Source organism: Passer montanus, unplaced genomic scaffold (assembly GCF_014805655.1).
Source record: "Passer montanus isolate IOZ18808 unplaced genomic scaffold, ASM1480565v1 scaffold31, whole genome shotgun sequence".
Taxonomy (NCBI): domain Eukaryota; kingdom Metazoa; phylum Chordata; class Aves; order Passeriformes; family Passeridae; genus Passer; species Passer montanus.
Genome location: NW_024367819.1, coordinates 6,575,447 through 6,602,506, shown reverse-complemented (window position 1 = coordinate 6,602,506; position 27,060 = coordinate 6,575,447). Strand labels below are relative to the sequence as shown.

Genomic DNA, 27,060 nt, shown 5'->3' with positions numbered 1-27,060 from the left:
GTGTGTGTGTGTGTAAACACACATTTAAACACTGTTTTTAAGAGTTCACTTGCTGCCTTTGGATGCTCACTGGCATGGACCATGAACAGCACGAGAGCATTCAAAGATAGCAAGTGAACACTTTAGGAAAAAAATTCTTTGTTGTTCCTCTCCTCCTTCCTCCACAGTGAAATAAGAAGTGGTAGCAGGCCTGAAGTCACGGGGCCCAAGGCTTGGATTGGAGCAGGGAGAGCAGATTGCACCTTCAGCTCCTGAGGTGCCAATAAACAAAAATAATAATGTAATATATGTAACAGTTATATCCCCAACACCACCTTTCTTTTTTTTTTTTAATAAACACTCCTGATGCTAGGTGATTATGGAAAAATAGCATTTTAGAACTAAATTGACAAAAATACTGCAATAAAAGGGGTAGAAAGGGAAGCTGACATCCTAGTGAAAGGGAAAATGTGAGTCAGTAATTGTACTGGTTTTTTTAATGCATGTGAAATGTGAAGAAACTAACAGAGTAGGAATCTCTGGGAGGCAATGGCAAGTAGCTGTTTCCCCCTCTGAAACAAGAACTTGTGGGTATTTTCAGACTGGGAGACTGGACTTAGTGAACTTGTAAGCTGTGGTATTGTGATGTATCTTCCAAGAGCATAATTAAGAAGGAATTAATAGTCTTAGACTGTAAGAAACCATTTTTCTCATTTAAGTTAAAATAATGAGTTAGGAGGGAAAAGGAAAGACTGTTTTGAAGGACCCTTTGCATACTCCAGTTAAAAACCCCATACCTATGAAGTGATTTAACCATATCTGTGTAAACTTTGCTTTTACACAGCATGGTCCATAACCATAGGAAGGGATGTTTGTGTGGACCACCTGTTTCCTCTTCACGGTCCCACTGTTTCTACAGGAGGCACATTGATTGCATGCTAAGTAATGTTAAGAGCTTAGCGATGAAACGTGACATTGGAGCTGAAAAGAAGAAGCTGTGACTCTCTGTGGACTACCACTGAGACAGAGACCATGTATGGGTCAGCTACGTCACAGTCTGAAAAGCACCCTGAAATCTCCATCCCTCCAACAACTTGGGAGATGCAGGGGGAGATAGCAATGTGACCTTTATAAATAGCTGAGTTATGTCAATTTTTTTTTTCTTGTGGCTTGGATATGGAGAAGCACAGACAGCCTGTGTGACTCTGAAGACTTCAGCGGAAATGAAACAGGAAGCCAGATCCTTTCACAGCTTGTTGATCTGTGAAGACAAGCTGAATCTGTAGAGACTCCTTTTCTAACCCCAGAAGAAAAGAAGCCAGGACAGAGAAATCCATCTGGGTGTAATACTCTGGAGAGGAGATGCAGAGGCAACATGACAGAAGGATCAGCAAGAACAGAGACCACTTCACTGAACACGAAAAGCGAAACAGAATTAGCTCAGAGAGAAGTGTTGGTAAGTTCATACTGCTGCACTATAAATTTTGGCATGTCAACAAGCTCATGATCAGCTAGAGAAAAGCCTGTGCTGCTGATTGCAGCTGCACAGGTACTACTTTTACCTATGTGTCGGACTACCTGACCTTCATAAGTTAGGATAAACAAGGAAATGGTTCTTGACTGTTAAAAATGGGCTTGAAAAACTGAAGGAGGAAGCTGTCACCAGTTCTGCACCTAGGCTTCCTACTTCTACTGGGTTGGATAACATTGCTTTTGTCTCAGCACTCGTTTGGAATTGCTTACATTCTTTATGCCATGATTGTAATCCTGCTGCTCACCTGCAGATGAGCACAGCAGTTGCTTTGGCTACTGATTTGTGTGTTTAAGCAGACCCGGTTAAAATGCCTTCACACTTGCTTAGCAATGGCTTTCAGTATAAGCTTTTGTTGTAATTGCTGTGCACTCTCACATGGGTACAAGCAGAGGGAGGTAGTCACAGTCACGGCTGCAGCTTGGAAATGCCATGACCTGCAGAAAAACCTAGAGGTTCATGTTGTGGGAAAGTTCATAATACTCTCCTAAAGAAAGAAAATGCCATAAATATACCTAAGCAGTAGAACTTTTCCATCCATACATAGCCTTGTTTGAGTATCAGAAGCATATGCAAAATGCCATGACCAGGAAGTCTGGAGGAAGAGAATCCAATTTAGGCTGCTTCCAGTCTGAGCTCCCTGGAACTCCCCTTGTCCCTGCAGAGCTGCTGCCTACTCAGAGGCAAAGCAGAGAATGCATTATTTCTGCTGAAACCCACTGAATGCATGGACTCTGTAAGGCCTTCTCTGTCTCCCTCTTCTGTGGGAGCAGGTCCAGAGAATGACCATGAAGTTGATAAGAGTCCTGGAGCACCTCCAGGAAGACAGACTGAGAAAGTTGGGGTTGTTCACCCTGGAAAAGAGGAGATGTGCAGACCTCATTGCAACCTTCCAGTGTCTGAAGGGAACTTGCAGGGAAGCTGGAGAGGGACTCTTCGTCAGGAGCTACAGTGGTAGGACAAGGAGTTCAAATTTAAAGAGGGGAAATTTAGGTTAGACATTAGGAAAAAAGTCTTTACTGTGATGGTGGTGAGACACTGGAACAGGTTGCCCAGGAAGGCTGTGGATGCCCCATCCCTGCCAGGGGGAGTGGGACTAGATGATTTCCAAGGTGCCTTCCAGCCCTTAACATTCAATGATTCTCTGAAATATTTTGGAGAAGTTGACATTTTCTGAAGCTTCCTGAACCTTTGTATCAGAATGTTTCCAATTCTACAGATACAGAATTCTGTGAAAGAAACTGTCTTCCATTTATATCCATACATAGCCTTGTTTGAGTATCAGAAGTCTGGAGGAAGAGAATCCAATTTAGGCTGCTTCCAGTCTGAGCTCCCTGGAACTCCCCTTGTCCCTGCAGAGCTGCTGCCTACTCAGAGGCAAAGCAGAGAATGCATTATTTCTGCTGAAACCCACTGAATGCATGGACTCTGTAAGGCCTTCTCTGTCTCCCTCTTCTGTGGGAGCAGGTCCAGAGAAGGACCATGAAGTTGATAAGAGCCCTGGAGCACCTCCAGGAAGACAGACTGAGAAAGTTTGGGTTGTTCACCCTGGAAAAGAGGAGATTATGTGCAGACCTCATAGCAACCTTCCAGTGTCTGAAGGGAACTTGCAGGGAAGCTGGAGAGGGACTCTTCGTCAGGAGCTACAGTGGTAGGAGAAGGAGTTCAAATTTAAAGAGGGGAAATTTAGGTTAGACATTAGGAAAAAAGTCTTTACTGTGATGGTGGTGAGACACTGGAACAGGTTGCCCAGGAAGGCTGTGGATGCCCCATCCCTGCCAGGGGGAGTGGGACTAGATGATTTCCAAGGTGCCTTCCAGCCCTTAACATTCAATGATTCTCTGAAATATTTTGGAGAAGTTGACATTTTCTGAAGCTTCCTGAACCTTTGAAGCAGCATGTTTCTAATTCTGCAGAGTCTGTGAAAGAAACTGCCTTCCATTTAGCTGCTATTTCCATTTCTGCTGTTGATCCCAGCTCAGATCTGGGTCTTGCTTGCTCTCTCCAGGATTATCCTAGCCCACATTCAGCTAACAGGAACAGCACACACAGACCAGCCCAACAGTGCAGGAGGGTTGTGTGTTACCTGGCTCAGTCTTACAGTGGTTATGCATCCAACACCAAGGAGGGAGGCAGGTAGAGGCTGTCCCATCTCACTCACAAGGAGAGACAATGTTTTCTTGCCAAAGCCTGCAAATTGAAAAAGGTCCTAGAGAGCTCTTCTTAACTCAGAGAAGAGGTCCAGAAAGAGCTTAAGGAGAAAGAAAAGGCACTGTGGACAGTGTTAATTTTAAAAAGTCTCTCAAGAGGTTTCAGGTAAGAGATCTCTGATTGATGATTGATTGATTGATTGATTGATTGATTGATTATCCCAGGGCTTATTCCCACACAGAGAGGCTCAAGGCCACACTCCAGATTGCAAATACACGGAGGAGAGAGCAGAGAGCTGTGAAGTGGGAAGGACTCACTGATACCTGTAGCCATTGTACTACATATTTAATCTCTCTCCTCTGATGAGTCAGCAGCCAGACAAACATTCACTTTCAAGCCTGCCTGCACAAATAAATCACCAATTAAATCCTAAGATCTTAGCACAGGTTAAGAAAAGGTAGAAAGATGGAAACTGCGTCTTTCTGGATTTAGCTGCAATGCTAAACCATCTTCTGCCACCAACACTGGAATGTGATAACTGCAGACAAGATGTGGAAATAAAATAAATAACTCCCAGCCACCTTCAAGCCTTTGCAGGTGGATGCCATGTGAGCTACACCCTGGCAGCATCTCTCTCAGCTGCAGCTCCTGAGACACAGCTACATTAAACACAATCTGTGAGTCCAGACAGAAAGCACCAGGTAATCAATGCTGTGGAGAGGCACAGAGGTGGCACTTAGGAAATTTTTTTCCAAATTGATTTTTTGATGGAGCAGCATACAGTGCTACTTACAGAACTGACAGCTTTAGGCCTCTAAGTCAACTGTTTACTTTTGCTATTTTTAGCTGGATTATAAGCCTAGATTTTCTTTTACTTGGATAAATGTGTCTATGACTTTCTGCAAATGCAACTAAGGAAATGCTTGGCACACCAATATTTAGCAGGTTTTGCCTGTTTTATTCCTTGCCCAGATTAACTGAGATGGAAAGAGAAACAATCTGATATTCATGCCAGGCGATACAAATCTCTTCAGTGTTTCACGAGAAGCCTTGATCTTCAACCACTTTAATATCTTGTGGTATTTTTAGGGGAAAAAATCCAAACACACCCAAACAAAATCCAGTAACAGAAGACTGTGTAAGTTTGTCTTGGCTCTGTATGGGAGCAAACTGCTTGTAACTCTGTAAAAGATTTAAGTCTTTGTTAGGACCATCGCAATTCCTTTCTGTTTTTCCTTCAAAGTCCTTAACAAGATGGAAAAATACTATTCTTTAATGTGTAACCAGAAAAGAAAGTATACCAGTCTATGCAAATTCTCTACATATCTCTAGGAGAAATGACACATAAAAGTCTATTATAAAGGAAGGTACTTGGCAAAGGGGAATTTCTTTTTGGATGAATGCACACCGTCTTGTTAAAGAGTGAATTGGTGAGGAAATCAATATTTAATGACAGGGAAAAAAACCAAAAAACAACCAATAACTTCAAAGTTATTAAGTCGTGATTACATGTAATGGCTGTATTTCATGGTGTTGGTCTCCATTCAGGGAGCTGGAATCCGTGGAAGTGTTTCAGGCACCCCCATCATCCCTGGAAGAGTTCAGTGCCAGGCTGGATGGGGCTTTCAGCAACCTGGTCTAGTGGGAAGCATCCCTGCCCATGGCAGAGGGCTGGAACTAGATGATCAGCATGGCATGATTCCATGCTGCTATAAAATGTAAAGGAGCATGGTGTGACACCCAAGCACAACCTGTATCTCACTGGCGGAGGAGCGGCAAGGGTGGAAATGGAGAACTCCGCTGGGAGACAGGCCGAGACACAGTGACAGGACCATCCCTCCCTCCCGCTTCCCGGGCACGGCCGGGTGGGATCGGGAGTGGGGCGGCCCCGCGGGATCCCCGCCCCGGGCGGTGCCTTTGTAGCCGGGCTGGATCCCGGCAGGCGCGGGTGAGGAGAGCGGCGGAGCGGGTGAGGCGCGGCGGGGTTGGGGGCGGTCTCGCAGGGTCCCCGAAGTCGCGGCGAGGGTTTGGCTTTATTTGCTGTTTCTTTATTTTTTTCCCCCCCATTTTCTTTTCCACTTGACTCTTGGGGGCCGTTTTGCAGAAGTGGAGGTAGCCGGAAAGCCGCTCCAAGGGCCATCCCGGCGGGAGCGCCCGGCTGTGCCCGGGCCGGGGGCTGCGGGCACCGCCTGGGGAGGGGCGGCGGCGGGCGTGAGGGGAAATGCCGGGAGCGCCACGGGGCTGAGCTGCCCTGGGAGCTGCTGTGTCCTGAGGGCGGAATTAGCGCCGACCTGCGTGGGGATCGTGGCTGGAAAACAGCGGCGAGCGCCGCGTTCAGCTCGGGCATTCGGCGGGCTTGGGCTCTTTGGTTTGGGGACGGTAATTTTTTTTTTTTTGTGTGTGTTTTTCACTTACTGCGTGGATATGAATTTACGTGTTGCAGACTGGGTTGTTGTTTTTTTTGTTTGTTTGTTTTTCCCTTACTGTGTGGATATGAATTTACGTGTTGCAGACTGGCTTGTATTCCTGTCAGAAAGGTGAAGGCTTAGGAAAACGGGGCTCACAAATGCAGGTGTGATTCAGGAGGAACCAGAACAGGGCCAGCTGCAGGTGGTCCTCGGTGTCATGAACGGCTGAACGTGATCCAGAGTGAAGTCCAAGGTATCCTGGCCTGTATCAGCACTAGTGTGGCCAGCAGGAGCAGGGCAGTGATTGTCCATCTGCACCCAGCACTGCTGAGGGCACACCTGAAATCCTGTGTCCAGTTCTAGGTCCCTCTCTACAGTAAAGACACTGAGGTGCTGGAGCGTGTCCAGAGAAGGGCGGCAGAGGTTGTGAAGGCTCTGGAGCACAAGTCCCACGAGGAACAGCTGAGGGAACAGGAGTTGTTTAGCTTGGAGAAAAGCACAGTCAGGGGTGACATTTTTGCTCTCTACAGTTACCTAAAGGATGTTGTAGCCACGTAGGGATCAGTCTATTCTCCTAAGTCATACCAGGAGAGATGTAGATTAGATATCAGGAAAAATTTCTTTGCTGAAATGGCGTTCAGGCATCAGAACAGGCTGCCCAGGGAAGTGGTTGAGTCACCATCCCTGGAGATATTTATTAGACGTGTAGATGTGGCACTTGGGGACGTGGGTTAGTGGTGGGCTTGGCAGTGCTGGGTTAACTGGCTTGATTTTAAAGGCCTTTTTCAGCCTAAATGATCCTGTGATCTGTTATGTCACTGAGAAGAGGTCATTTAGACTGAGGATACTGTGCCCTACCAACTTGCTTTTCTGCTGTACATTCTGTGGTACATTTCTGCTTTGATGGTTACACATCCCACTCTCATTTTGCCCTGCCTTTCTTACTAAACCAGCTTGTTTTCTCTTTGGAGGAGCTGTACAAATTGCATGCAGCTTATACTTTCATTTTTGCAGTGGAGAAAGAAGCAGATTTCTGTGATATTTGGTGGGTGAGTTGAAGCTAGCACGGTGCTACCTGCTCCATTGCTAATATGTGCAAGTACCGTTATTCCCACTTCCGTCCTCTGGCCCGCTCCAGTTTCAGCAAGTGGTGAAACAAAGGCAAAATATGTGAAACAGGAAGTAATGACAGGCTAAGAAAGCTTCTTTGTAGTCACTGAAGTGTGCTTCTTTAATTTCTTTGCTAGTGGACAAATAAATTTGATTAGAAACTGAGGGAGTCTCCTAATGCTAGGAGGAAAAGATGCCATTTTTCTATTGCTGTAAAACACTACCAGGTGAAGGATGTTAGAATTGACTTTGGAGGGGAGAAACAGCATGAAAATGCTGGTCAGCATTTAAATCTAAGTGCTTTTATGGATAAGTATCTGCATTTGGAATTTTAAAAAAAATTAATTTTTGTAGTTCTGAGGTTTGTTTATTCTCTGTTTTTGGGTATAAGAGTTTTTTTACTTTAACTAATTGGACCATGTTAAAGTGAAAAAAACCACCACTGCCTGCCTAGGTGGTGTTCATTTCCCATTCAGCATCACAACTTTTTGTCCACCTTGTTTCTTAGATACAGTTTCCAGTTGAATCTTCATATCTTACCTGCCAATCAGACAACAAACATGAAAGGGTTTTTCAAAAATGTATGCAGTTTTTCTTGAGCTTAAGGTTTGAAAGTGTTTGATCTTGCATGACTACACAGGCAAATGAGTTTGAAATTTCAGAAATACTTCTGCTGAACCTCCTGACCCCACACAGCTGAACTGTGGGAGTCACAGTGCCAAACTGTCCTAGGGGAGATGATTGTGGTTATAATTTACTTGTTTTAAAAACACAGGGAATAACCAGTGCTCAGGAGTCAAAAGGTAATATAATTACACTGCTTTCATTACACTCACATAACTAAATTTGGGTGTGATTAGAATCGCACAAGGTTTACCTTAAGGAGCTTCTTAATCTCCTCTTGTTTTAGGCTGTGAAATTATTTTTTTTATTACCTTTGGGCTGCCTAAGTCGTATTCTAATGGCATTTCATGGCAGTCTGACTTCTAAAAGTGTTATAGCACTCTTAAAGCGAAACACTAATCTGAGTTGCTGTCGGACATCTGGCCCTGAATCACCCCAGGATCTGTTTTCTGCTGTGATGGAATTTGGGGAGGCCCTTTCCTCACCCCTGGGCCGATGCAGCTGGCCTGGTGCCAGCGTGTAGCAGCAGCAGGGAACTCTGCCCGAGTGCTCCACTGCTGGGATTCCCAGCATAGCAGATGCCAGTTGCTCAGTGCATGGTTGCACTGCTGTTGACAGCAATGCTGTACCTTTTAGAAAGACAGAGAAACAGCTACTTATTAGTGAAAAAGTCAGAGTTTCATGAAAGAAAACATGAGTTCCACTTCTTCAGCTGCAGCAATGTAAAAGCAGTCACTGGCAGTTTTTAGAGGGGTGTTTGTTCCTGGGGAGCTTGTACCAATTCTGAGTTGTTAGAGTGTGGTTTGTATATTACAAAATTTGGTTTGATGAAAAGTTTGATTTTTTCCCCCATGAACGATGTAACTCATGATTGGGCTATCTGTTGCCTGATAACATAAAAGCATAACAAAAAATCCCATAACAGTTGTGTCCCAGCATAAATGAGGACATAATGGAAATAAAGAGACTATTGTCCTCTTCTTAAGAAGGCTCCAGTGGAGGCAAACACTGTAAAATACTTCAAAACTTCTACCGCTTTCTATATTAATTTTCTGATAAATTTTGAAGTCAGTATTCTTTTGGTTTCTTTTCAGCCTATGCTGTGCTTGTAGCTTCTTCCTATTTCTTCACTGCTCTGCACACTGTGCATTTTTGGTATCCTCAAGATCCAGACCCAAGTGCTTAGGATTTCTCTGTAGCCTATGGGGACATGCTGGAAGCTCCTGGCAGAGACAGGAAGTGTGTGTCTCCAGCTCCTGCCCCACGTCACCAGTGAGGACAGATGTCACTGTGTACCTGTGCAGAGGGATGTGTCAAGCCAGGCAACTTGTACTGCCCACACTTTCCTTTCAACAAACATTTTTCTGAGGAGAATGCTGCAGACTGAGCAGAAGACGTGAGTTGTTTTACTTGAGCCACAATCTCTGATGGTGGAGGGTTAAAGGTGTGGCAAGATGTGGCTGTATATGTGCAGTCTCTGGTCCTTTCACCAGTTCTGCTTCAGCAGAATCCCATCTCAGGTGCCTTGTCCATACATATGTTGCTGAGGTTTTCCACATATTTGAAGTGTTCAGCATTTATGTTTCCAGGGCAGGGTAGTCATGTTGGGGAAATGATGCTATGAAAGTGAGAAATGTGTACCTTAGCATCAAACTAGTGCCTTGATACAGCGTGGTGTCCCTGAGACTTTGACCATCATCAGGTCTGCCCCTTTCTATCTGTGCAGAAAAGCATCACCAAGGCAAGGTGCCTGGCACTGCCCGAAGGTCAGCTGCCACCAGGAAACCACAGAATGGTTTGGGTTAGAATGGACCTTACAGTCCCTCTGGTTCCAACCCCCTGCGTTGCACAGGGACATTTCTCACTAGACCAGGTTGCTGAGAACTCCATCCAGCCTGGCCTTGAACACTTTCAGGGATGGGCCATCCAGAACTTCTTTGGGCAGCATGTTCCAGTGCCTCATCAGCCTCACAGTGAAGAATCCACCGAACATCTAAGCTAAGCAAGCTGCTCTCTTTCAATCTAAAGCCATCATCCCTTGTTATGTCACTATAAAATCCTTTGTAAAAAGTCCATCTCATCTTTTCTGTAGGCCCCTTTAGATACTGGAAGGTGCTATAAGGTCTTCTAGGAGCTTTCCAGGCTGAACAACCTCAGCTCTTTTAGCCTGCTCTCCTAAGAGAGGTGCTTCATCCCCCTGATCATCTTCACGGCCTCCTCCATGGACCTTGCACCATTCGGTCCACATCCTTCTAATGCCGGGGGTCCCAGAGCTGGATGCAGTACTGCAGCTGGGGTCTCACCACAGTGGAGGGCAGAATCGCCTCCCTTGAATGGTCAGTGAGGTTTTAATTCCCAAGTTTGTGCAAAATCAGTCTTTTGCAAACTTAAATACTTGATTCAGGTCTGTCTGTACCACAAAGAAAAGCCTTACCTGGTTTCCCCAGTTTTGCTCTGAACACAGCACCATGCCAGGGGCTTGTCTGTGAGCAGCTTGGAGATATGCTTATTGTCCTTCAATTGTGGCTTCATTTTGGGTCATTTCCTGCACGTGGATTTCAGCTGTGACATTCTTGCCAGAGGTCAAGGCCTTAAAAATAGGGGGTTTCATATAAATTAAGAACTTCAAAAATTATACTGCTGGGTTCCATGTCAGAAACTATCCAGTATTTCATTTTCTTACTTTGCAAGTGAAAGTAAGTTATGCCTCTGCCGAGTGACAGCCTGGGTTTCATATAAATTAAGAACTTCAAAAATTATACTGCTGGGTTCCGTGTCAGAAACTATCCAGTATTTCATTTTCTTTGCAAGTGAAAGTAAGTTGTGCCTCTGCCGAGTGACAGCCCCTCAACAAGAGCTCAGTATGCAAGGTCACACTTAACTGTACTTTACAGGAGTGAATGATTTGTATTTTATTTAGTCCTTGCCACGTAACTGTCTGGTTTTTAGGCAGTTTGAGCAAATGCAGAGGTGTCAGGGAGCTGTGGTCTATTGATCCCTGCAACTGATGTCTGGAGTGCTTTGCTTGAAACTTCTCTCACATCCAAATGTCTGTAAAAATACCAGCTGTGCATTAGCAATGACAATAATGACAGTGATATTATTATGCTATTATGCATGATAATACTAATGCTACTAATAATGTGCTTTTACAAGTAGAAAGCTCGTGCACAGAATATTCCGAGTTCTTGAATCACATTTTTGTGAAATGTTTCTGTTAGCTATAACCTTGGTATTACGCTGAGCAATAACTTAAATTTCAGTTACTATCTTGATGCAGTCAATTTTACCTTTCAGTATGCTTTTCTTTGTGTAATATTTTAGGCCAGAAGTGTCTGGTAATGCACTCTCACAAAAAGGCAGAGGACTCCTCTGTGCTTGAGCTACATAAAATATGCCAGTTTGAAAGTGCTGCACTTGGAATGATGAAGAGAGAGCAGGGTTTAAACACTCCAGCTACTTCCATACAAGTACCCTGAGCTCTGCAGAATAAAGCTGAAGTTTTGGCTTTCGTCAGACTGGACACTGAGAGGCAGAGGGGAAGAGATGCAAGACCAATTTCTGCCCTTTGCATTCAGAGTGATGACAGATATTTTGCTTTCTTTGGCATTGCTTTGTGCTTTTAATTGAGCTTGAAAAGAGGGCAAGGCACAAGTAAGACACTGCTGGAATAACCTCTGCACATGCCTGCTGGGGAAGCACAGGTCTTGTGATCTGGTGCACCACCAGGAGATATGAATAATTTGTGATTATTAATAATAAATTATATGTAATTACTAATCCACATGGAAAATACTCAGCTCTGCACTGTGTGCATGCAGAATCAGGTACACTCAGGAGAGGGCCGTGCTCTGAAGACAGACACAAAATCTGTGTGGGGTGCAGCAGTCAGACCCTGTACAGAGATGGGAATGATGAGCACCATGGATGTAGTTCTGTGAGGCAGGGCTGGCTCTCTCCTTGGACTGTAAACAAGCTCAGAAGAGTTGATTTTTTTGTTTGTCATGGGTTACCTGATCCTGCTGTTTCCCTGGATATCAGTTGGAATAACTTTATCAACAGATAGCTTAAAATTCCTTGGCAGTCCTGCGTTGTGTGGTTACAAAGCATCCAGGCAGAGCCGGGGGCACTTCCTGCACTGGGGAACCCCAGGAGTGGGGCGGCTGCCACTGGACCTCTGCCTGGAGAGACCAGGAGGAATGCTGCCTGTGGTATCCCCAGCCACCTAATGACTGTGCATCCTTGGAGGGTAGGTGCAAGTCTTGTGCTGTCCAGCAGACAAGATTTAAAAATCAGGAGGAGGAAAATTACTGTAATTGCTAAGAAAGACTTCTTTTATCCCCCTAACCAGGTTTCAGTTGTCTAGACATATCAACATAAAGAAAACCCAAGGTATTTGTACTTAAGATGTTCAGGAGGAAAGTTTCCTTTATTCTGTCAGTTTGAATTCAGCATGGCAAAAAAAAAAAAAAAAAAAAGGCATTTTGAGAATTGTGAAATAACCATGATTGGCATTAGGGGTGACTCAACATGCAACTCTGCAGCAGGCAGAATAAGAATTCTTAGAGTGGGCTTCTTTCAAATAATAGATTTAGTGCATTTACGCAAGTTCTGTTTGAACTGTTTGAAACAGGCATTAAATAGCAATTCTGAATGGGAACAGATTTTTTTCCACATTAAGAAAAAAACAGTAGCAGATATTTTTCATAGGCTCCTTCTTTAAAAGGATGTTATTTTATTTTTTTATTTTTTAAAAATAGGAATAAGTTTTAGAGAGATTCATGTTTTATTAATGGCATGAAATGCTTTTCATGTATTTCTTGTCCAGTATTCTGGACTGTAAATTCTCAGAAGGCTTCTGTCATGCTTTTTCTTACTTAAATGGAAGCGGGGCTAAGCATTATTCATCTTGGATGAAGCACCCTGTGCCTTAAAAAGGAAGCTGAATTGTACAGGAAATGAAGAACTGAGCTTTCCTTTTGTTCTCGTAGGCATTTGTAGAGAGAAAATGGTATGTGCAGGCTAAGGCATGCATTAATATCTTGATTATATAGCTGAAATTGGTTTTGTAAAGGTAATTCTAGTAGGGTATATTTTAGATAATCACCCACTAGGTAAGAACACATTATGGTTTTTGTTGCACAGTAGGAAAAAGTTGTGTCACAACTGGATAGATACATTAACACCAGCAGTTCCTGCTGATGATCAGGGAGTGTGAAGAAGGCTGCCAGCTCTATATTCTCTGTATTTTTCTGAAAAAAAAAAGACTGAGGGAGCTAAGAGGGCACTTGGGAAAGCCCTGTGTAGAAGAGCTGTGTAAATAAAACCTTTCTTCAACTGATGGGCCTCAATGTTACCAAAACTATTCTGTTTTCTAGATAATTGTGTGACTCTACTTGTGGTTTGGGGCTGGCATTTTCATTTGTTTTTTGATTTGTTTGATTAGAAAGTATCTGATCAGCAGACATGGTTGAACTTTAGATAAGTCAATGACGATTACCATCTTTGTCTGTAAATTATTTTCTTTTTCTTATTATACCAAGGAGAGATCCTCATCTTTCCTGTTTGTTAGAACACATGAATGTTGCTTAGCAAGTTGACATTGCTTTACTCTGTAAAGGAAGGGGTTTGTAATGAAATAATTATTGAATTAAGCAGTGCTTCTCATATATCTTGGTATGTGTTTGATCTATTTTCAGTATTTTTTTTTGGTGTGGTGCTGATAATAAACTGGGAAATCAAAGAATTTGTGATCTCTTGGCATCACTTAAAAAGGGATATTTCTCTCTTCTAAACTGTAATAGTTTGTAAGTATGGAATTTGTATAATTTGTATTTTTTCTGTGTTGCCCTCTTGGTTCATTCAGTTGAGGTCCGTGTACACATGTGCACCATGCCTGAGCCTGCTCTGTGAGGGTAAGTTTGTTTGTTATCCCTTAAAAGAGGGACTTAGCCTTTTCTGTAACATCCCTTGGTGCTGATGGTGTATGATCTGAGAAATAGCGAGGTGCAACAACATGAAGAGAACTGCGTGCACACCTTGAACACAGGCAGACTTGGACCTCCGTGCCAAGCTTTGCATGCCTCAGCTGAGACATGGTCTCCCTTCCTAGCTCTGCATCCAGCAGAGGAGGGAGAAGGAATGGTTCAGGTGGGGCAGCGTAAGGGCTGGCACAGGGGAGTCTCATATTCTGCCTCCTTCTTTGAATGAGGGTATACCTGCTTTTTGGTAACTAGGAACATAATTTTGTGTGATGGGAGTATGAAACCTGGCCACTTTATGGTGACAAGTGCTATGTCCTGCTTTCAGTACCAAAAAGATGGTGAAGAGGAATGTCCCAAAAGGAAATCATTCTGTCAGGTTTTAATTTGGGAACGGGCTCTGTTATCTTTGTGATGGCCTTGTTAATGATATGGAGAAAAACAGTAAAGGGTGATTGCACCATCAGACATGCTGGGATATTCAGTAATGCAAACAGTGATGCCTGCTAGTTCCCAAGCTGATCTCTGACATTTTGCATTTCATCAATTATGCATATTTAAGGTGGCAGCCTCCAAAAAGTTGTAAGGGAGTCAGACGTGAAGCAAACCCTTTAGAGATTCTTCCTGAGTTACTTGAGAATGAAACAGATGTTGCAGACATCTCTTACTTATCTTTTTTTCTGGCCTTTTTTGTTGTTTTTTTTCCTTCTGTGTGTCTCTCCTGCTGACTTTGCAGGGGGTAAAAGCTTAAGGCTTGGCACTAGCAGGAAGCTGATGTGGCATGAAGAGAAAACATGGTGTGCTACTTGCTCTGTAAGATAAACACTGCTATCAGCTCCTGATCAACTCCAGCACTGTTCAGCCTCTGTTCTTCCAAATTTATGCATGGCAGGAGTCAGGCTTCCCTGTCATGCTGATGCTCGCAGTCAGTCCTCAGGAAGATGGGAGCCCTGCAGCTGGTCACAGCACCAACTGCTCCTGTCACTCCCTCCTGAGGAACAGGATGAATTGTGCCCATATCCCAGGGAATGGATTTGGTTTAAAAATCTGTGGGTTTATTTTACTCCCCCCACTAATGTGTTATTAATTTAATTGCTCGTTGGTTTCTGAAGACTTCTGAAAGGTGCAGGGAGGGAGGTGGCAAGATCTATTTTAAGCTGCTGGCTTCTTTAATTTATGCTCATGATGTTTTTTTTACCAGCAGCACTTTGTGATCCAACTGCTACTTCTAAATGTCATTTACTTGAATAAAAAATGTAACTAATTTCTAAGTGTGACATAAGCACTGAAAGTATTAACTGAATCACAGAGTGCTGTTCAAACAGCAGCTTTCGCATGATAGGAGGGAAAGTTCATGAAGTCCAAGGTATGCTGCAATACAAGTGTAGCAAAAATACTCAAAATCACTTGTTTGCAGGTTTTCCCATTATCCATTAGGCTTTCTACTAGGGAAATAACCAAATAATGCTCACCCATTTTTATTCAATAGGGGTATTTCGTGTTCTCTGACACTGAGTTGTGTTTCTGATGGAAACCAGTAATCCTGTGTTTCCCAGCACTCCTTGAAGAGCAGTTGCTCAAGCACCTGTTCACCACAGGCATTGAAAGAGATATTGTTGCGCTCCAGTACCCTGAGGTTTTTTCAGGATTATTACCATCAAAAACTTTTTCAAAAGATTGCTTGATTCAGTTTAAAAACTGATGTGGAGCTGTCATCTTTCTGCCTGTAAAAAGGGAAGAAATTTTGCATTCACGTGTATTTCTTGGTTCTCCATAATGCAAAGTTTGTCATTTTAACAGATGGATCAGCTCTTGATTTCTTTTTTAGAGCCAGTTTGTTCAAAATCAAATGTGGGAGTGGACCATACAGTCCTTTTACATAATGAAATTAAAGTCAGCTGCAACTTTCCTTTGATATTGTATATTTAAACTGGTGTTGATGTCAATCATCATTGGTTTGCAAACAGCAGTGTAAATCCAGAATACCTGCTGATCCATGGGCTGAACATCTGTGAGCCATCAGGTTCCATTCTAGTGGATAGAAGATTCAAAGTCCACTGAGTTTTTTCCAATGCTGATGCCTTTATCTTAAAGAAGAGAGAGAAAAAGTTGCTGTTGCTTGATTCTGCGGGGATTGTCATTTCTCTAGGTAGAAGTTTGTGTGCTTACTGAGAATGTGCCTACCAGTGTCCCTCAGGAGGAAGTGGGAGTGTGTTTATATGTGCGTGTGAGCTGTAAGTAGGAGTGTCTGGTTTTTCTGTGAAGTTTTCCATTCCCAGATCTTACAGCTGATGTTTCGTTGTGTGTTACTTGGCATCAGTAATAAACTGGTGTTTTCTGGAGCTTCAGAACTGGCATCCCAACCCCACCTCTGATTACTTAAAATTTATGAACGTCTTTTCATTTACAGCTCTTAACCTGCCTTTAGTTCACAGGAGAGTCAAGGTCTCAGTCTCACCACCAGATGACTTGCATACAAAATCTTGTAATAAAACTTCTTCAAACAATAGAATATTGGGAAAGGCCAAGTAACAGCAGTGCTCTGTATATATGCAGCACTGCTCATAAAAATGAGCGCATCACTGTTTGTCGTGTTGCTAAGGTTAGAATTGATATGTAACTCTTTGACTGGATTGTTGTCCACAGTGCATGGGCTTAACTTACTTGGAAAACTTAAGCCCCTCTTAAATGTCCTGTTAAAGACAGGAGGGCCAGAAGTTCAGCTGACATAAAACTATGTGGAATGAGTAATCCCCTCTGCAGACTCTCTGGAGAAGGATCTTTTCAACCTTCTCTGTGGATGCCTCTATAAAAAGTTGAGTTCTTTTAAGGTTTCATACTAAATCAATAAATAAGTTAATAACAGTGCAGCTGTTTATCATGAGCTCTGGGTATTTCCTATATTCAAATTTCTTCCAGAGGACAAATTTCTCACTTAGGGAGCAGATACTGCCTTTGTCAGCTGTTCAGTCTCCAGGCCCTCTCTCACTTGTAAGTATTCTTACCAACAATAGACAACCATAACCTTGTCTGTCATGCCAGGGGAGCGACAGAATCTTGTCCTTGTTTATGTCTGTGATGATCTCCTGGTCAGCTGTTCAGTCTCCAGGCCCTCTCTCACTTGTAAGTATTCTTACCAACAATAGACAACCATAACCTTCCCTAACCTTGTCTGCAATGCCAGGGGAGCGACAGAATCTTGTCCTTGTTTATGTCTGTAAAGTATGTACCCCCTCTGTGATGCTCTCCTAAGCATTCTACCAAATCCCTGATTTTCAGATCTTTCTCCTCCAGAGAAAGGAGGATCTTTCTCTGGAGTTTTAAGTTGACCCTAAACTTACCCAAATTGAGGCAGGAACATTCCTTTAATTCCCCAGGCAGTCATACGATGCTTAGTCAGCTAATATTGCCTTATATGGCCCATTTCTTGACTACAAGTTCTACAAACCTCTGGTCTTTAAAACCAAGGCAGTCATACGATGCTTAGTCAGCTAATATTGCCTTATATGGCCCATTTGTTGACTACAAGTAAGTTCTGCAAACCTCTGGTCTTTAAAACCGTGACTTAGAAACAAAATAATGACAGTACAGCAGTACAGGTCTCTAGATCAGCACATTCAGAAGTAAAAAAAAAGAAAAAAAAAATTTGGATGTTTTTTGTTATTAAGCAGTGTGTTTATGACAGTACAGCAGTCAGCAGTACAGGTCTCTAGATCAGCACATTCAGAAGTTAAAAAAAAAAAGTGTGTTTTTTTGTTATTAAGCAGTGTGTTTAATACCAGTCTTCCTGTGACTCCATTGTATATATATATGTAGCCTTCACTATGTGCAGGAAAGTGTGAAAATGTGAACTATGTGCACCCTAGAAACTTGAAAAACCTCAGTATTAAGTAAAATATATTAATCTTTTGCATGTCATGTTTTGTGTTTTATTTGAAGTGATATCATGTTTGGATGATCTTTCTTTCTGCAAGAAAACAAACAGAAACAAGCACTTCAAAACAGTGATAAGATTTTTCCTCTCTCTCTTTTGATCCCTATTTTAGGAAGGCATGAGGTGTGGTCCTGGAAAACAGCCAGCAAGGAATCCCTGTGTCTCATGTGGCAAAAAGTGAAAGTGCAGCTAATGTTAAGCATGTCCTTCCTCACCGCTCTTTTTTGGTATTGTAGAAGGCTGTACGGCTTTTTAGCACAGCTGCTGAAACGGTAGGTTTTATTATGCAGACTTCAATCTTCCACATGGTTGCTTATTCAGTAAATACTGACCTTCAACACCTCCTCGCTGACACCTGTTCTATCATTTGTGTTTCAGGTGGAGCAATTACCTTCAGAGGCAACTCATAAGTAAGCTTTTTGTTGTCACTCCACATTCATTAATGACCCTCACAACTTCCCTTTAGATGCAGGACAGCAGAACGTAACTAATCTGTGAATCAATCTCAATTTAGGGAATCTCAGTGTGCTGCCAGAAGTTGATCTACTTGGTTATAGTGCAAGAGAATGGAAAGGAGAAACAAAGCAGGCCAAACAGATGAGGGAGGTAAGAGTTAAATTGTAATCTCTGCATGAGGAGAGGGGAGAACCAGCACCTGGGAAAGGAGTAGCACTCGCAGCACAAACAGCTGCAGCAGCTATCAAAGCCTGCTGCACTGGCTAGTCAAATGAAAAGCAAAAGGGACAGTATGAACATGGGTCTAAATAAAGAGTACAGCAATGCAGGTCAAAATGTTGATCATGTTTTAGTCTTGTGTATATTCTAAATCCCCTCTTCCTGTTAAGGTTGCACCAGCAACCTTAACAGCAAAAATCATCCCCAGTGCTAAAGCCCAAATAAGGCTTTATATAAATGTATTCTCTTAGGCACTGCAAATCATCCCCAGTGCTAAAGCCCAAATAATGTGGTCTTAGGCACTGTCACTTGGCCAGCCTTTGATTTAAGGTAAAAACTCTTACTCCGGGGAGGAAGGAAGCACCACATCCATTTCTCTTCCAAGCTCTGAAGGTCCATGCTTGGCAGCCTTCCCCTCTCCAGCATCATCCCTGCAGCTGGTGGCAGGCAGGGCAGGAGCTGGCATCTAACCTGTGCCAGCTTGGGTGCTGCCCAGCAGGCAGGGAGCTGGGGTGCTGGATGGTGGCCATCCTATGCCTTTGGCACACTCCCTCTGCTCGAGCTCTGCACCCAGCCCAGGTGCTTCTGTGCCAGTGTCCTTCCCTGCACAGGGCACTGCTGGCAAGACAGGCAGTGCAAATGCATACCAAGAAGGACTTAAAGGGTGAAAAGAAGCTGGTAAGGATAAATAGTAGCATAAAGGGGCTGTAGAAAAAAAAAAGAAGATAGTTTTCATAAAGCTGGAATTGCGTTCAAGTGATGAACAGAGAAAAGATCCAGTTTTGCCACGTTAAATGCAGGAACACAGCAGTGCCAAGAGTTCACAGAACAAGACACAAGGCCAAAAGCTATTTGGAGGAGCAAGTAACAAAAGAGAGCAAAACTTCTAATAAATTTGCAAGTACATACTGGGCGAAAAACCCTTCAGAAAATCTATGAGCTTTCTGGATGACCAGACCTTAAAAGGAGACTCCTTTATATGGAGCAGGCAGTGGATATCTGGTTATATCAGGTAGAAATTGCCGTAGTAAAGCACATTTTAGGATGAGGTCTTGTGAGATCCAGTATGCTGTCCCCAGAAGGAACAATCCTATGTTTGTCTTGTCTCTCCCTTTCTCTCCTTGTCCTAGCTAAGCAGTCGCTCTCCCTCTTTTGTGCTGGCTCCTGTCCTCTTTTGGATGTGCTACACCTAGATGGTGAGCTGAAAAAGCACATAATCTAGAAAGAGGCTTCTCGGAGGTCCTCAAGCTTGCTGAAGCAGCAGGAAACTCCCTCAGCAGAAGGAGTTTAATAGGCTTACTATCTCAGCTGATACAGTAAGGGTAAGGGGACAGAGTGCAGCTGAGAAGTGGTGATGGGATGGGATGAGGGAGTAACCAAGATAAACAGAGGATGAGGAATTGAGACCATCCTGCTGCCCCCTTCAGGAAGGAAACTGGAAGTGATGGAGCAGCCTGTGGGATTGCAGAGTCCTCTCCCTAATTCTCTGCCAGTTTATTGCTCAGAATTGCCTCAACAAGGGCTCAGATGGCAGCCAGTGGTAATGCAGAGTGTGTAGCTGCACCAAGGGCCATCCGCTTCAGAGCTGCCAGATCTGCTCTGCCTCAGGTCAGTGTTGCACGATGGATTCAGGTCAATGTAAGGAGATGTTTTTTGCCAGAATGAGTTTTCTCCAGATACTCGTTCCTGCCCTTTTGCTGCTGCATCTCACATGTCAGCACAAATTGTAAAATGGTTGAGGTTAATGCTGTTATGGCACAGAAATCTGTGCTGGCCTGCACTAATTTGGCTGACCATGTGAATGTTTACAGTACCAACAGTGCAGAGACTTGAACGAGTTTCTGGGTTTGGAAGGAATGCAGAATCACTCTTAATGGACAGTGCCAGTCCAAGGCATTTACAAAAACACGCTGTTTAACATTTCTGTGTATATGAATCTTAAAAATATACTCTCTTGTTCCCCTAGCTCCCTCTTATGAGTAGTTTGGAATGGGACTTCAAACAACATGGGGTTTTTTCCCAAGGTTTAATATTTTTTATTGCTAATTTTTCTTGGTCTCTTTCTAGGCATATGAAGAATTGTTTAGGAGCTGTCATATCAAATACCTGAGACAAGTCAGGAGGGACAACTACAGTGTAGTAAGAGCAGTGCTTTTTCAGATATTCAGCCAAGGCATTCCTTTTGCTTCGTGGATGAAGGAAAGAGATATATTGAAGGTAAAATTCATTTCCTAAATAAACACATTTTAGCTATCCATGCACAGCAGAAGAAAGCTTTGTTCAGTATGAAAAGTGGTATGCTGGCTGTCGAAGTGGAGAATCATTATCAGAATTCAAAGAGAAGTTTTTCAAACCCATTGAACTACATTTAATTGAAAAACTGTTCCTACTCTAAATATACCAATGTAAACATCTAAAAAAATCTAAATGATGTAAAAAAAAAAGTAAAAGTGGATGGATGAATGTTAAACTACATTTAATTGAAAAACTGTTCCTACTCTAAATATACCAATGTAAACATGAGTCTAAATGATGTAAAAAAAAAGTAAAAGTGGATGGGTGAATGTTATTGCCATCCTGCTAGATGTCACTCCCTTAACACAACAGGTTATTTGCATCCTCCCCATCCACATCCATGCAAAGTTCAGTGGCTCAGTTGGGAGCTGCTGTGTTGCTGGAGCAGCAGGAATCCTGCCCTGAGCTCCAAGAGCTTTGGCAGGAGATTGTGGCAGGGAAGTGGGGTCTGTAGCTTTTGCGTGTAGAGATGGGTGTGCAGACTGAAAGGTGTCTGTATTCCTAAATACCTCACTGAATTTGGAAGTATCCAGCTTTTCCAGAGGGTGGGTTATAAATTTGGCTGAGAGCATATTTTCATCTTTTTTTGGCTGGCCTTGTTTTAAAAGTTTCTTAAGGACTTGGCAATTAAGTGGATCCTCCTTCATAGCATTTGAGTTGTGAGGTCCACTTACTTTGTTGTGCAAACAGCTGATAGAACCACATCATAAATTGTAGACAAGTTTATATAACCTTATACTCTGCTTCTTGTTATGGTTATGATTAGCTTGCCTTTTGTTTTTCTCCCAGCTCCCTGAAAAGCTTTTGTATTCTCAAGGTTGTAACTGGATTCAGCAATATAGCTTTGGGCCAGAAAGATACACGGGTCCCAATGCCTTTGGGAAGCTGCGCAAATGTATGGAGGCCTTAAAGACAAATGTGAGTATCTAGGAAATGGTTGGGAGGAATAAAAGCCTTGAGAAATGGCTTCAGACAGAGTTAAGGAACTTCTCCTGGTTGCATATTTTTGGGGCAGCCAGCCTCCCTTCCAGGTTCAGACTGCTGAGTTGCTGGGAAGGCCATCACCTCTTCTGCAAGGGAATCCAGGGTTTGGTGATCCACTAGGCCAAATACTCAGGAGTTCCCTGCAAGTTGGGGAGGCCACCGTCCCCACAGCTACTGCTTGCCATTAAGTGGCTCCTGAAGTATCTCATCATTTTGATTAAAAGTGCTTCTAGATTGCCTCTCCAGATGGAAAGGAGCAAACAAACAGTGCATTTTCTTCTAAAACAATTGTATTTTCTTTGCTTCTATCCCCATTAAATGTTTTAATTAGCTATAATTTCTCTCTGTAAGCTTGCACTTGATTGCAAAGACCTGCCAGCCTCACCGGCCCCTCTGCTCAGCATTGCCAGATTGCCATCATCCCCAACCCAGGATTATAATTCTTATTTAATATAATAATTATATTATAATATTCTTATTTAATATAATTCATATTTAAAACGTGGGGTGATTTAGTAGCCCCAAAGCCTTCTGAAAGAGAGATAAAGTGTTGGCCAGTCAAGACCTTGCACCTTTCTTGAGCTCCTCTGGGGTTTCTGTGCATCTGCAGTGATAGTAGTTGTTAATTAAAAAAAAAAAAAAAGCCAAAACCCCAAACAGACTAATTTAAGCTCTAGAAACAAAGCATTAGAAAGAAAAAGATGAGATTAAAATAGGTTATTTGGTCCCTTGCCTGCACCCTTGCTGTGTCAAAGTGACAGCTGCATCTTCTAGAGATGGACCTGGTAGTTGTTGTGTGCAGTTATCATTTTGTTCTGGTTGCTCTTTGCATTTTTTTTTTTTTTTTTTTTTTTAAATAAATATGGTCTTTGGCCAGTGAGATGGATTTTTGGCTGTTTTTACTAATGGTTCTTTGCTGCCTTTCCCAGCTCCATCATCACAGAATCATAGAATCATTTAGTTTGGAAAGACCATTAAGATCATCAAGTCCAGCCATTAACCCAGCACTAAACCATGCCCACAAGTGCTACATTTGCACTTGTAAATATCTCCAGGGACAGTGACTCAACCACTTCCCTGAACTGCCTGTTCCAATGCTTGACAACACTTTTGATGAAGAATTTTCTCCTAGTATCCAATCAAAATCTCCCCTGGCAAAACTTCAGGCATGACATTATAGTTGGGAGAACAGAGCAAGCCCCCACCTGGCGACACTATCCTTTTAGATAGTTGTAGAGTGTGATAAGATTTCCCCTTCAGCCTCGTTTTCTCCAGGCTAAACACCCCCAGCTCCCTCAGCTGCTCCTCATCAGACTTGTGCTCCAGACCCTTCACCAGCTCTGCTGCCCTTCTCTGGACACTCTTACAGCAACTCAATGTCCTTCTCATAGAGAGGGACAAAAAATGAACACAGGACTTGAGGTGTGCCCTCACCAGTGGCAAGTACAGGGGACAATCACTGCCCTGCTCCTGCTGGCCACACTATTGCTGGTACAGGCCAGAATGTCCTTGGCCTTCTGGGCCACCTGGGCACACTCTGGCTCATGTTCAGCTGCTGTTGACCAGCCCCCCCAGTTTTCCACTCTTTTCCACTGAGCCACTTCCCAGCCTGTAGCACTGCTAAGGCTGTTGTCACCCAGGTAGGGCCCGGCACTTGGCCTTGTTGTGCCTCAAACCATTGGCCTTGATCAGACTGGGGGCTGCTGCCTGCAGATGCTGTTGTGCCTGGGCTCTGTCGATTAATAGCTGCTTTACATTTAGACCAGGCTTCTGTTCCTGTTTTGCAATCTTTTGTGTTAAATGGAATTGTTAATAATTTTAATAATGTTGTTCTTCTGTGTGCTTTCCAGTGGGCTGAAATGAGTGCTACAAGAGATCATGAAGAAAGAGGAAGCATGTGTAATACACTGTTTTCTGATGAAAGCAAGGAATACAAACTATATGAGGCCATAAAATTCATCATGCTCTATGAAGTTGTTGAAGCCTATGAGCAGATAAAGAGCAGGAACAAACCCGTACACAACCTTTTTAGCCTTCTCTTTGCTCGTGACTCTTCATCTGACCCTCTGAGTTTCATGATGAATCATCTGAACTCCATAGGTGACTCTATTTGCTTAGACCAGGTAAGGATATAGATGAAAAATCACAAAACTTACTCTGTTTTTCTAGTGATTAGGTGATTATATTATACATCATCCATTTTTTTTTCTTTGAGATGTGGGGAAATGGACTGAGGATAGCCATTTATCTTCCAGGAAAAAAATAAACTGCAGTAAGAGTGGACCAAAAATAAATGCTACAGGTTATAAATAAGACATAGTTTAGAACAATAATAACTTTGATATGTAAAATAATTTTAGATTATGCTGTTTTGACCAGTTGTTTGCTTTTCCTATCTGTTCCACTATGCCAAATCCTGTAGCATCACTCTCTTTTCTTTCCACCTTTTGGTTCTCATGAGATCTAATGTCTATTAACAGTAGGTAATAAGAACTCTACTAATCACCTTTATATGTTAAGGTTTTTGTTTCCTGTTTTATAATTAGTGAGAAATTCAGTGCTGACATATAAACTCCACACTGCCACTCTGCAAATGGTTTCACATTCCCATGGCTAAAATTATTTTTTATAATCAATTTCAGTTATCAAGTCAATTGTTAAGTGATGCAGTCAGATTTAGGAGCAGTTTGATTATAACTGGACAAGTTCTGCTCTGTCTGGCTATGCCCAAGGATATGAACTTTTCCCAAACCTTTTTTTTTTTTGATTAAGCAATCCGTATCAATGCAAGGCGTATCAGTGAAGATGCCACTTCTCCAGTTTCATATACCTCAAGTACCAAGAAAAATTTTCCTTTCACTGTAATGTTTTCCATAGGTAGCAAGTGATCACAAGGTGGCAGGCTTCCCATTTTTTCAGTGTGTTTCATTCTTGGTAACAGCTATTCCTTTCTTGTTCCCCAGTCAGCTGTGTGAGCTGGCTTGGGAGCAGGTTATGTATGGTGTCAGGCAGAGGATGAATGTTTCTACATGCAAAAGAGAAGTGGAAGAGATGTTGGGAATGCCCTCAAACTTTTAATGTTCTTACTCCACTAGCAAAAGGGCCCCTTTTATTCCTTATCTACTGTTTTGAAGCTAAATGACTTGCCTTAGCTTGGATTATCTTCAGTTTAGTTTTCGAAGCCTAGAAATAAATGTCTTACAGATTTCTTTCATTTTTAGGTTGACCTGCTTCTTCTTGGATACTTACTTGAAGTAAAGATACGAGTTTACAGACTGCATAGGTTTAATACTGAGGAATTTCAAGTAAATTATCCGGATGAATACCGAAGGGAATGGAATGAGATTTCTCTCCTGACTGAGGATGACCACTACTATCACATCCCCCTTTTCAGAACGTGAAGGACCAGTGACTTTTTTCTTTCCTTTGTATAGTGTAGTGAATGACCAGTTCCAGTGAATTAGGTTTCTAATCAGCAGCAGTAAAATCTTAAGAATGCTCATTAATGATTACAAAATGGTTTATGGGTTTGTTGTGTAAACATTTTGCTTTCCTGTTGCAGCTCAGTTCACCGTCAGCCATAAAAACCATAAAATATATTGCTATACTCTCTGGGTCAAAAAAATGTGAAGTTTGAGAGTTGTCAGACAAAAAAAATTGGACTGCCTGACAGCAAAGGCAAAGGTTATGCTGAGTTTTCTGTTGCTAGCCTAAGGGTTTACTCTGACATCCGTGGATGGGTTAAACTCAAGTGCCTAAAGCAATGACTGCCTTTCCCTACTCCTGTCTGTCTCTAGCTGGGAAGGATGACTCACAGAGGAAGGAAATCCCAGGGTCCCACAGTTTATGTTCCATGCTATTTAACTTGCATTGACTTGGGATGAGAGGATATAAACTGGGGCCTCTGCATGGCTGCTTGAAATCCACTTGGCTTCCCTTGTTGCTGGAGTACCTCTCTCCAGGGATGGGCAGGGCAAGCAGCAGCAGGTTGCACTTAACTTCAGACATGGGAAATGGAGCTGTCTGCACCCAGTGGTGCTCCCTGAAGGTGAAGAGCTGTGGCACAGGGGGAGAAAATCAGCACAAAAGAATACTGTGCCAGATGAATGGAAGATCTCCTGTGTGGGTAAAGCACATCGCTTTCTCCAAGGTAAAAAGGGCAGCGTTAATAGATAACACCCAACAGAGTCACAGCCAGTGGCTGCATATGGTTTTTGTCAACTTGTAAATCCTTTAAGGGCTAATTTCAACATTACCTGCCAAGATTTCCTTTGCAGTTCATCTGAGAAAGCTGTGCATGGAATACAGGCCAAAATACTGCATTTTCAAAAAATATTTTTTATGCATTATGTGAATTCAGCAGTGTTGCATATATGTTTTATCCTCTGATTATGTATTAATCTTATTGCCTAAGATTGCTATCTTTAATTTAGATCCATGTGTTTGAAGGAGTCTGTCCAGGACAAGTAAATGAGATTTATCTTCTTACATGGAACATTTTGCTCAGTTCTATTTTCTAAAAGAATCAATATGTGTTTTGATTACTTCAAAATAAGGGACTTTAACTTGAAGTATTAAGTCTTGCAAAATATTTGTGGAAAGCTTACAATGCCACAGGCTAATTGTTGTATTGAAGAGGATGTGATTTATTAAGGAACAAAGCCGCTTCTTTCCTTATCCCAGAGGTATGGGGACAAGGTATGTTTTATTAAACCTGCAGGATAAAATGCAAGCCAGTAGCAAAAATGGGAGCAGGGCCTGCAGGAGCTAAAGCAGTTGCATGAGGTATCTTCATGGTAATGCTTGGAGTCAGTGGAGCGTGCTCAGTTCCTTTGTGTAAAGAAAAGCTATTTTATCCCTTATGCTCCTTTTATTTGTGTGTATATATATATAAATATATATATATTTATAAATACAAACACCTGAGTTCTGTATTGTAGCTGTTTGGTTTCCTGAAAGTTCGAGTTCAGTTTTGGTGAATGATTTGTAGATTTTAAGAAGGCTTGATAGCTGTAATAATATCATCTCATCAAAAGCTGCATAGCAAGTACATTTATTTATTAAAAGAAAGTTTTTTCATGGAATGAAATAATTTTCTTATTTTAGATTTGGTTCTGCTCTGCATGAGGAAAAGTTATAATACCTAAGTGTATTTTGCATCAACAGTAACATTTACAGTTATCAATAAACTTGTCTATATTTTATTCTTGTTTTGGTACAAACAGACATACCATAAATAAGTATGTATTTTGTAGTGGGCTTTTTAATGATTTGTGTATTATTTGTGTTTAGGAATATAAAAGCGTTCCAGCTGAAAGTGATAAATTGTGAAAATGTAAATTTTTGTGATCTTGAGCATATTAATAGCAGGGAAAAATCTAAAACAGA

The 27,060-nt window shown here is 42.4% G+C and overlaps 1 protein-coding gene across 4 annotated transcripts; it reads left to right on the top strand.

Moving 5' to 3' along the window:
* Window positions 1-27,060, top strand: OTULINL (OTU deubiquitinase with linear linkage specificity like). Of its 4 annotated transcripts, none has more exons than XM_039714837.1 (8): window positions 1-1,435; window positions 17,831-17,990; window positions 18,097-18,128; window positions 18,233-18,324; window positions 20,461-20,610; window positions 21,478-21,606; window positions 23,523-23,795; window positions 24,894-27,060. In XM_039714837.1, exons 1-8 carry the CDS (start codon window positions 1,342-1,344, stop codon window positions 25,071-25,073), a joined length of 1,110 nt encoding a protein of 369 aa, XP_039570771.1. In that variant the 5' UTR covers window positions 1-1,341; the 3' UTR covers window positions 25,074-27,060. The 4 variants fall into 4 exon arrangements, with proteins under 4 accessions (XP_039570771.1, XP_039570772.1, XP_039570775.1 ...); XM_039714838.1 differs by lacking the exon at window positions 1-1,435 and adding an exon at window positions 5,541-5,630; XM_039714841.1 differs by lacking the exon at window positions 1-1,435 and adding an exon at window positions 5,881-6,040.

Excerpts from the sequence above, each read along its gene's own strand:
- OTULINL (XM_039714837.1), top strand. The coding sequence starts at position 1,342 with ATGCAGAGGCAACATGACAGAAGGATCAGCAAGAACAGAGACCACTTC. Across the intron at positions 21,607-23,522 it reads TGGAGGCCTTAAAGACAAAT|TGGGCTGAAATGAGTGCTAC; the intron begins GTGAGTATCTAG and ends TGTGCTTTCCAG. Across the intron at positions 23,796-24,893 it reads ACTCTATTTGCTTAGACCAG|GTTGACCTGCTTCTTCTTGG; the intron begins GTAAGGATATAG and ends TTTCATTTTTAG.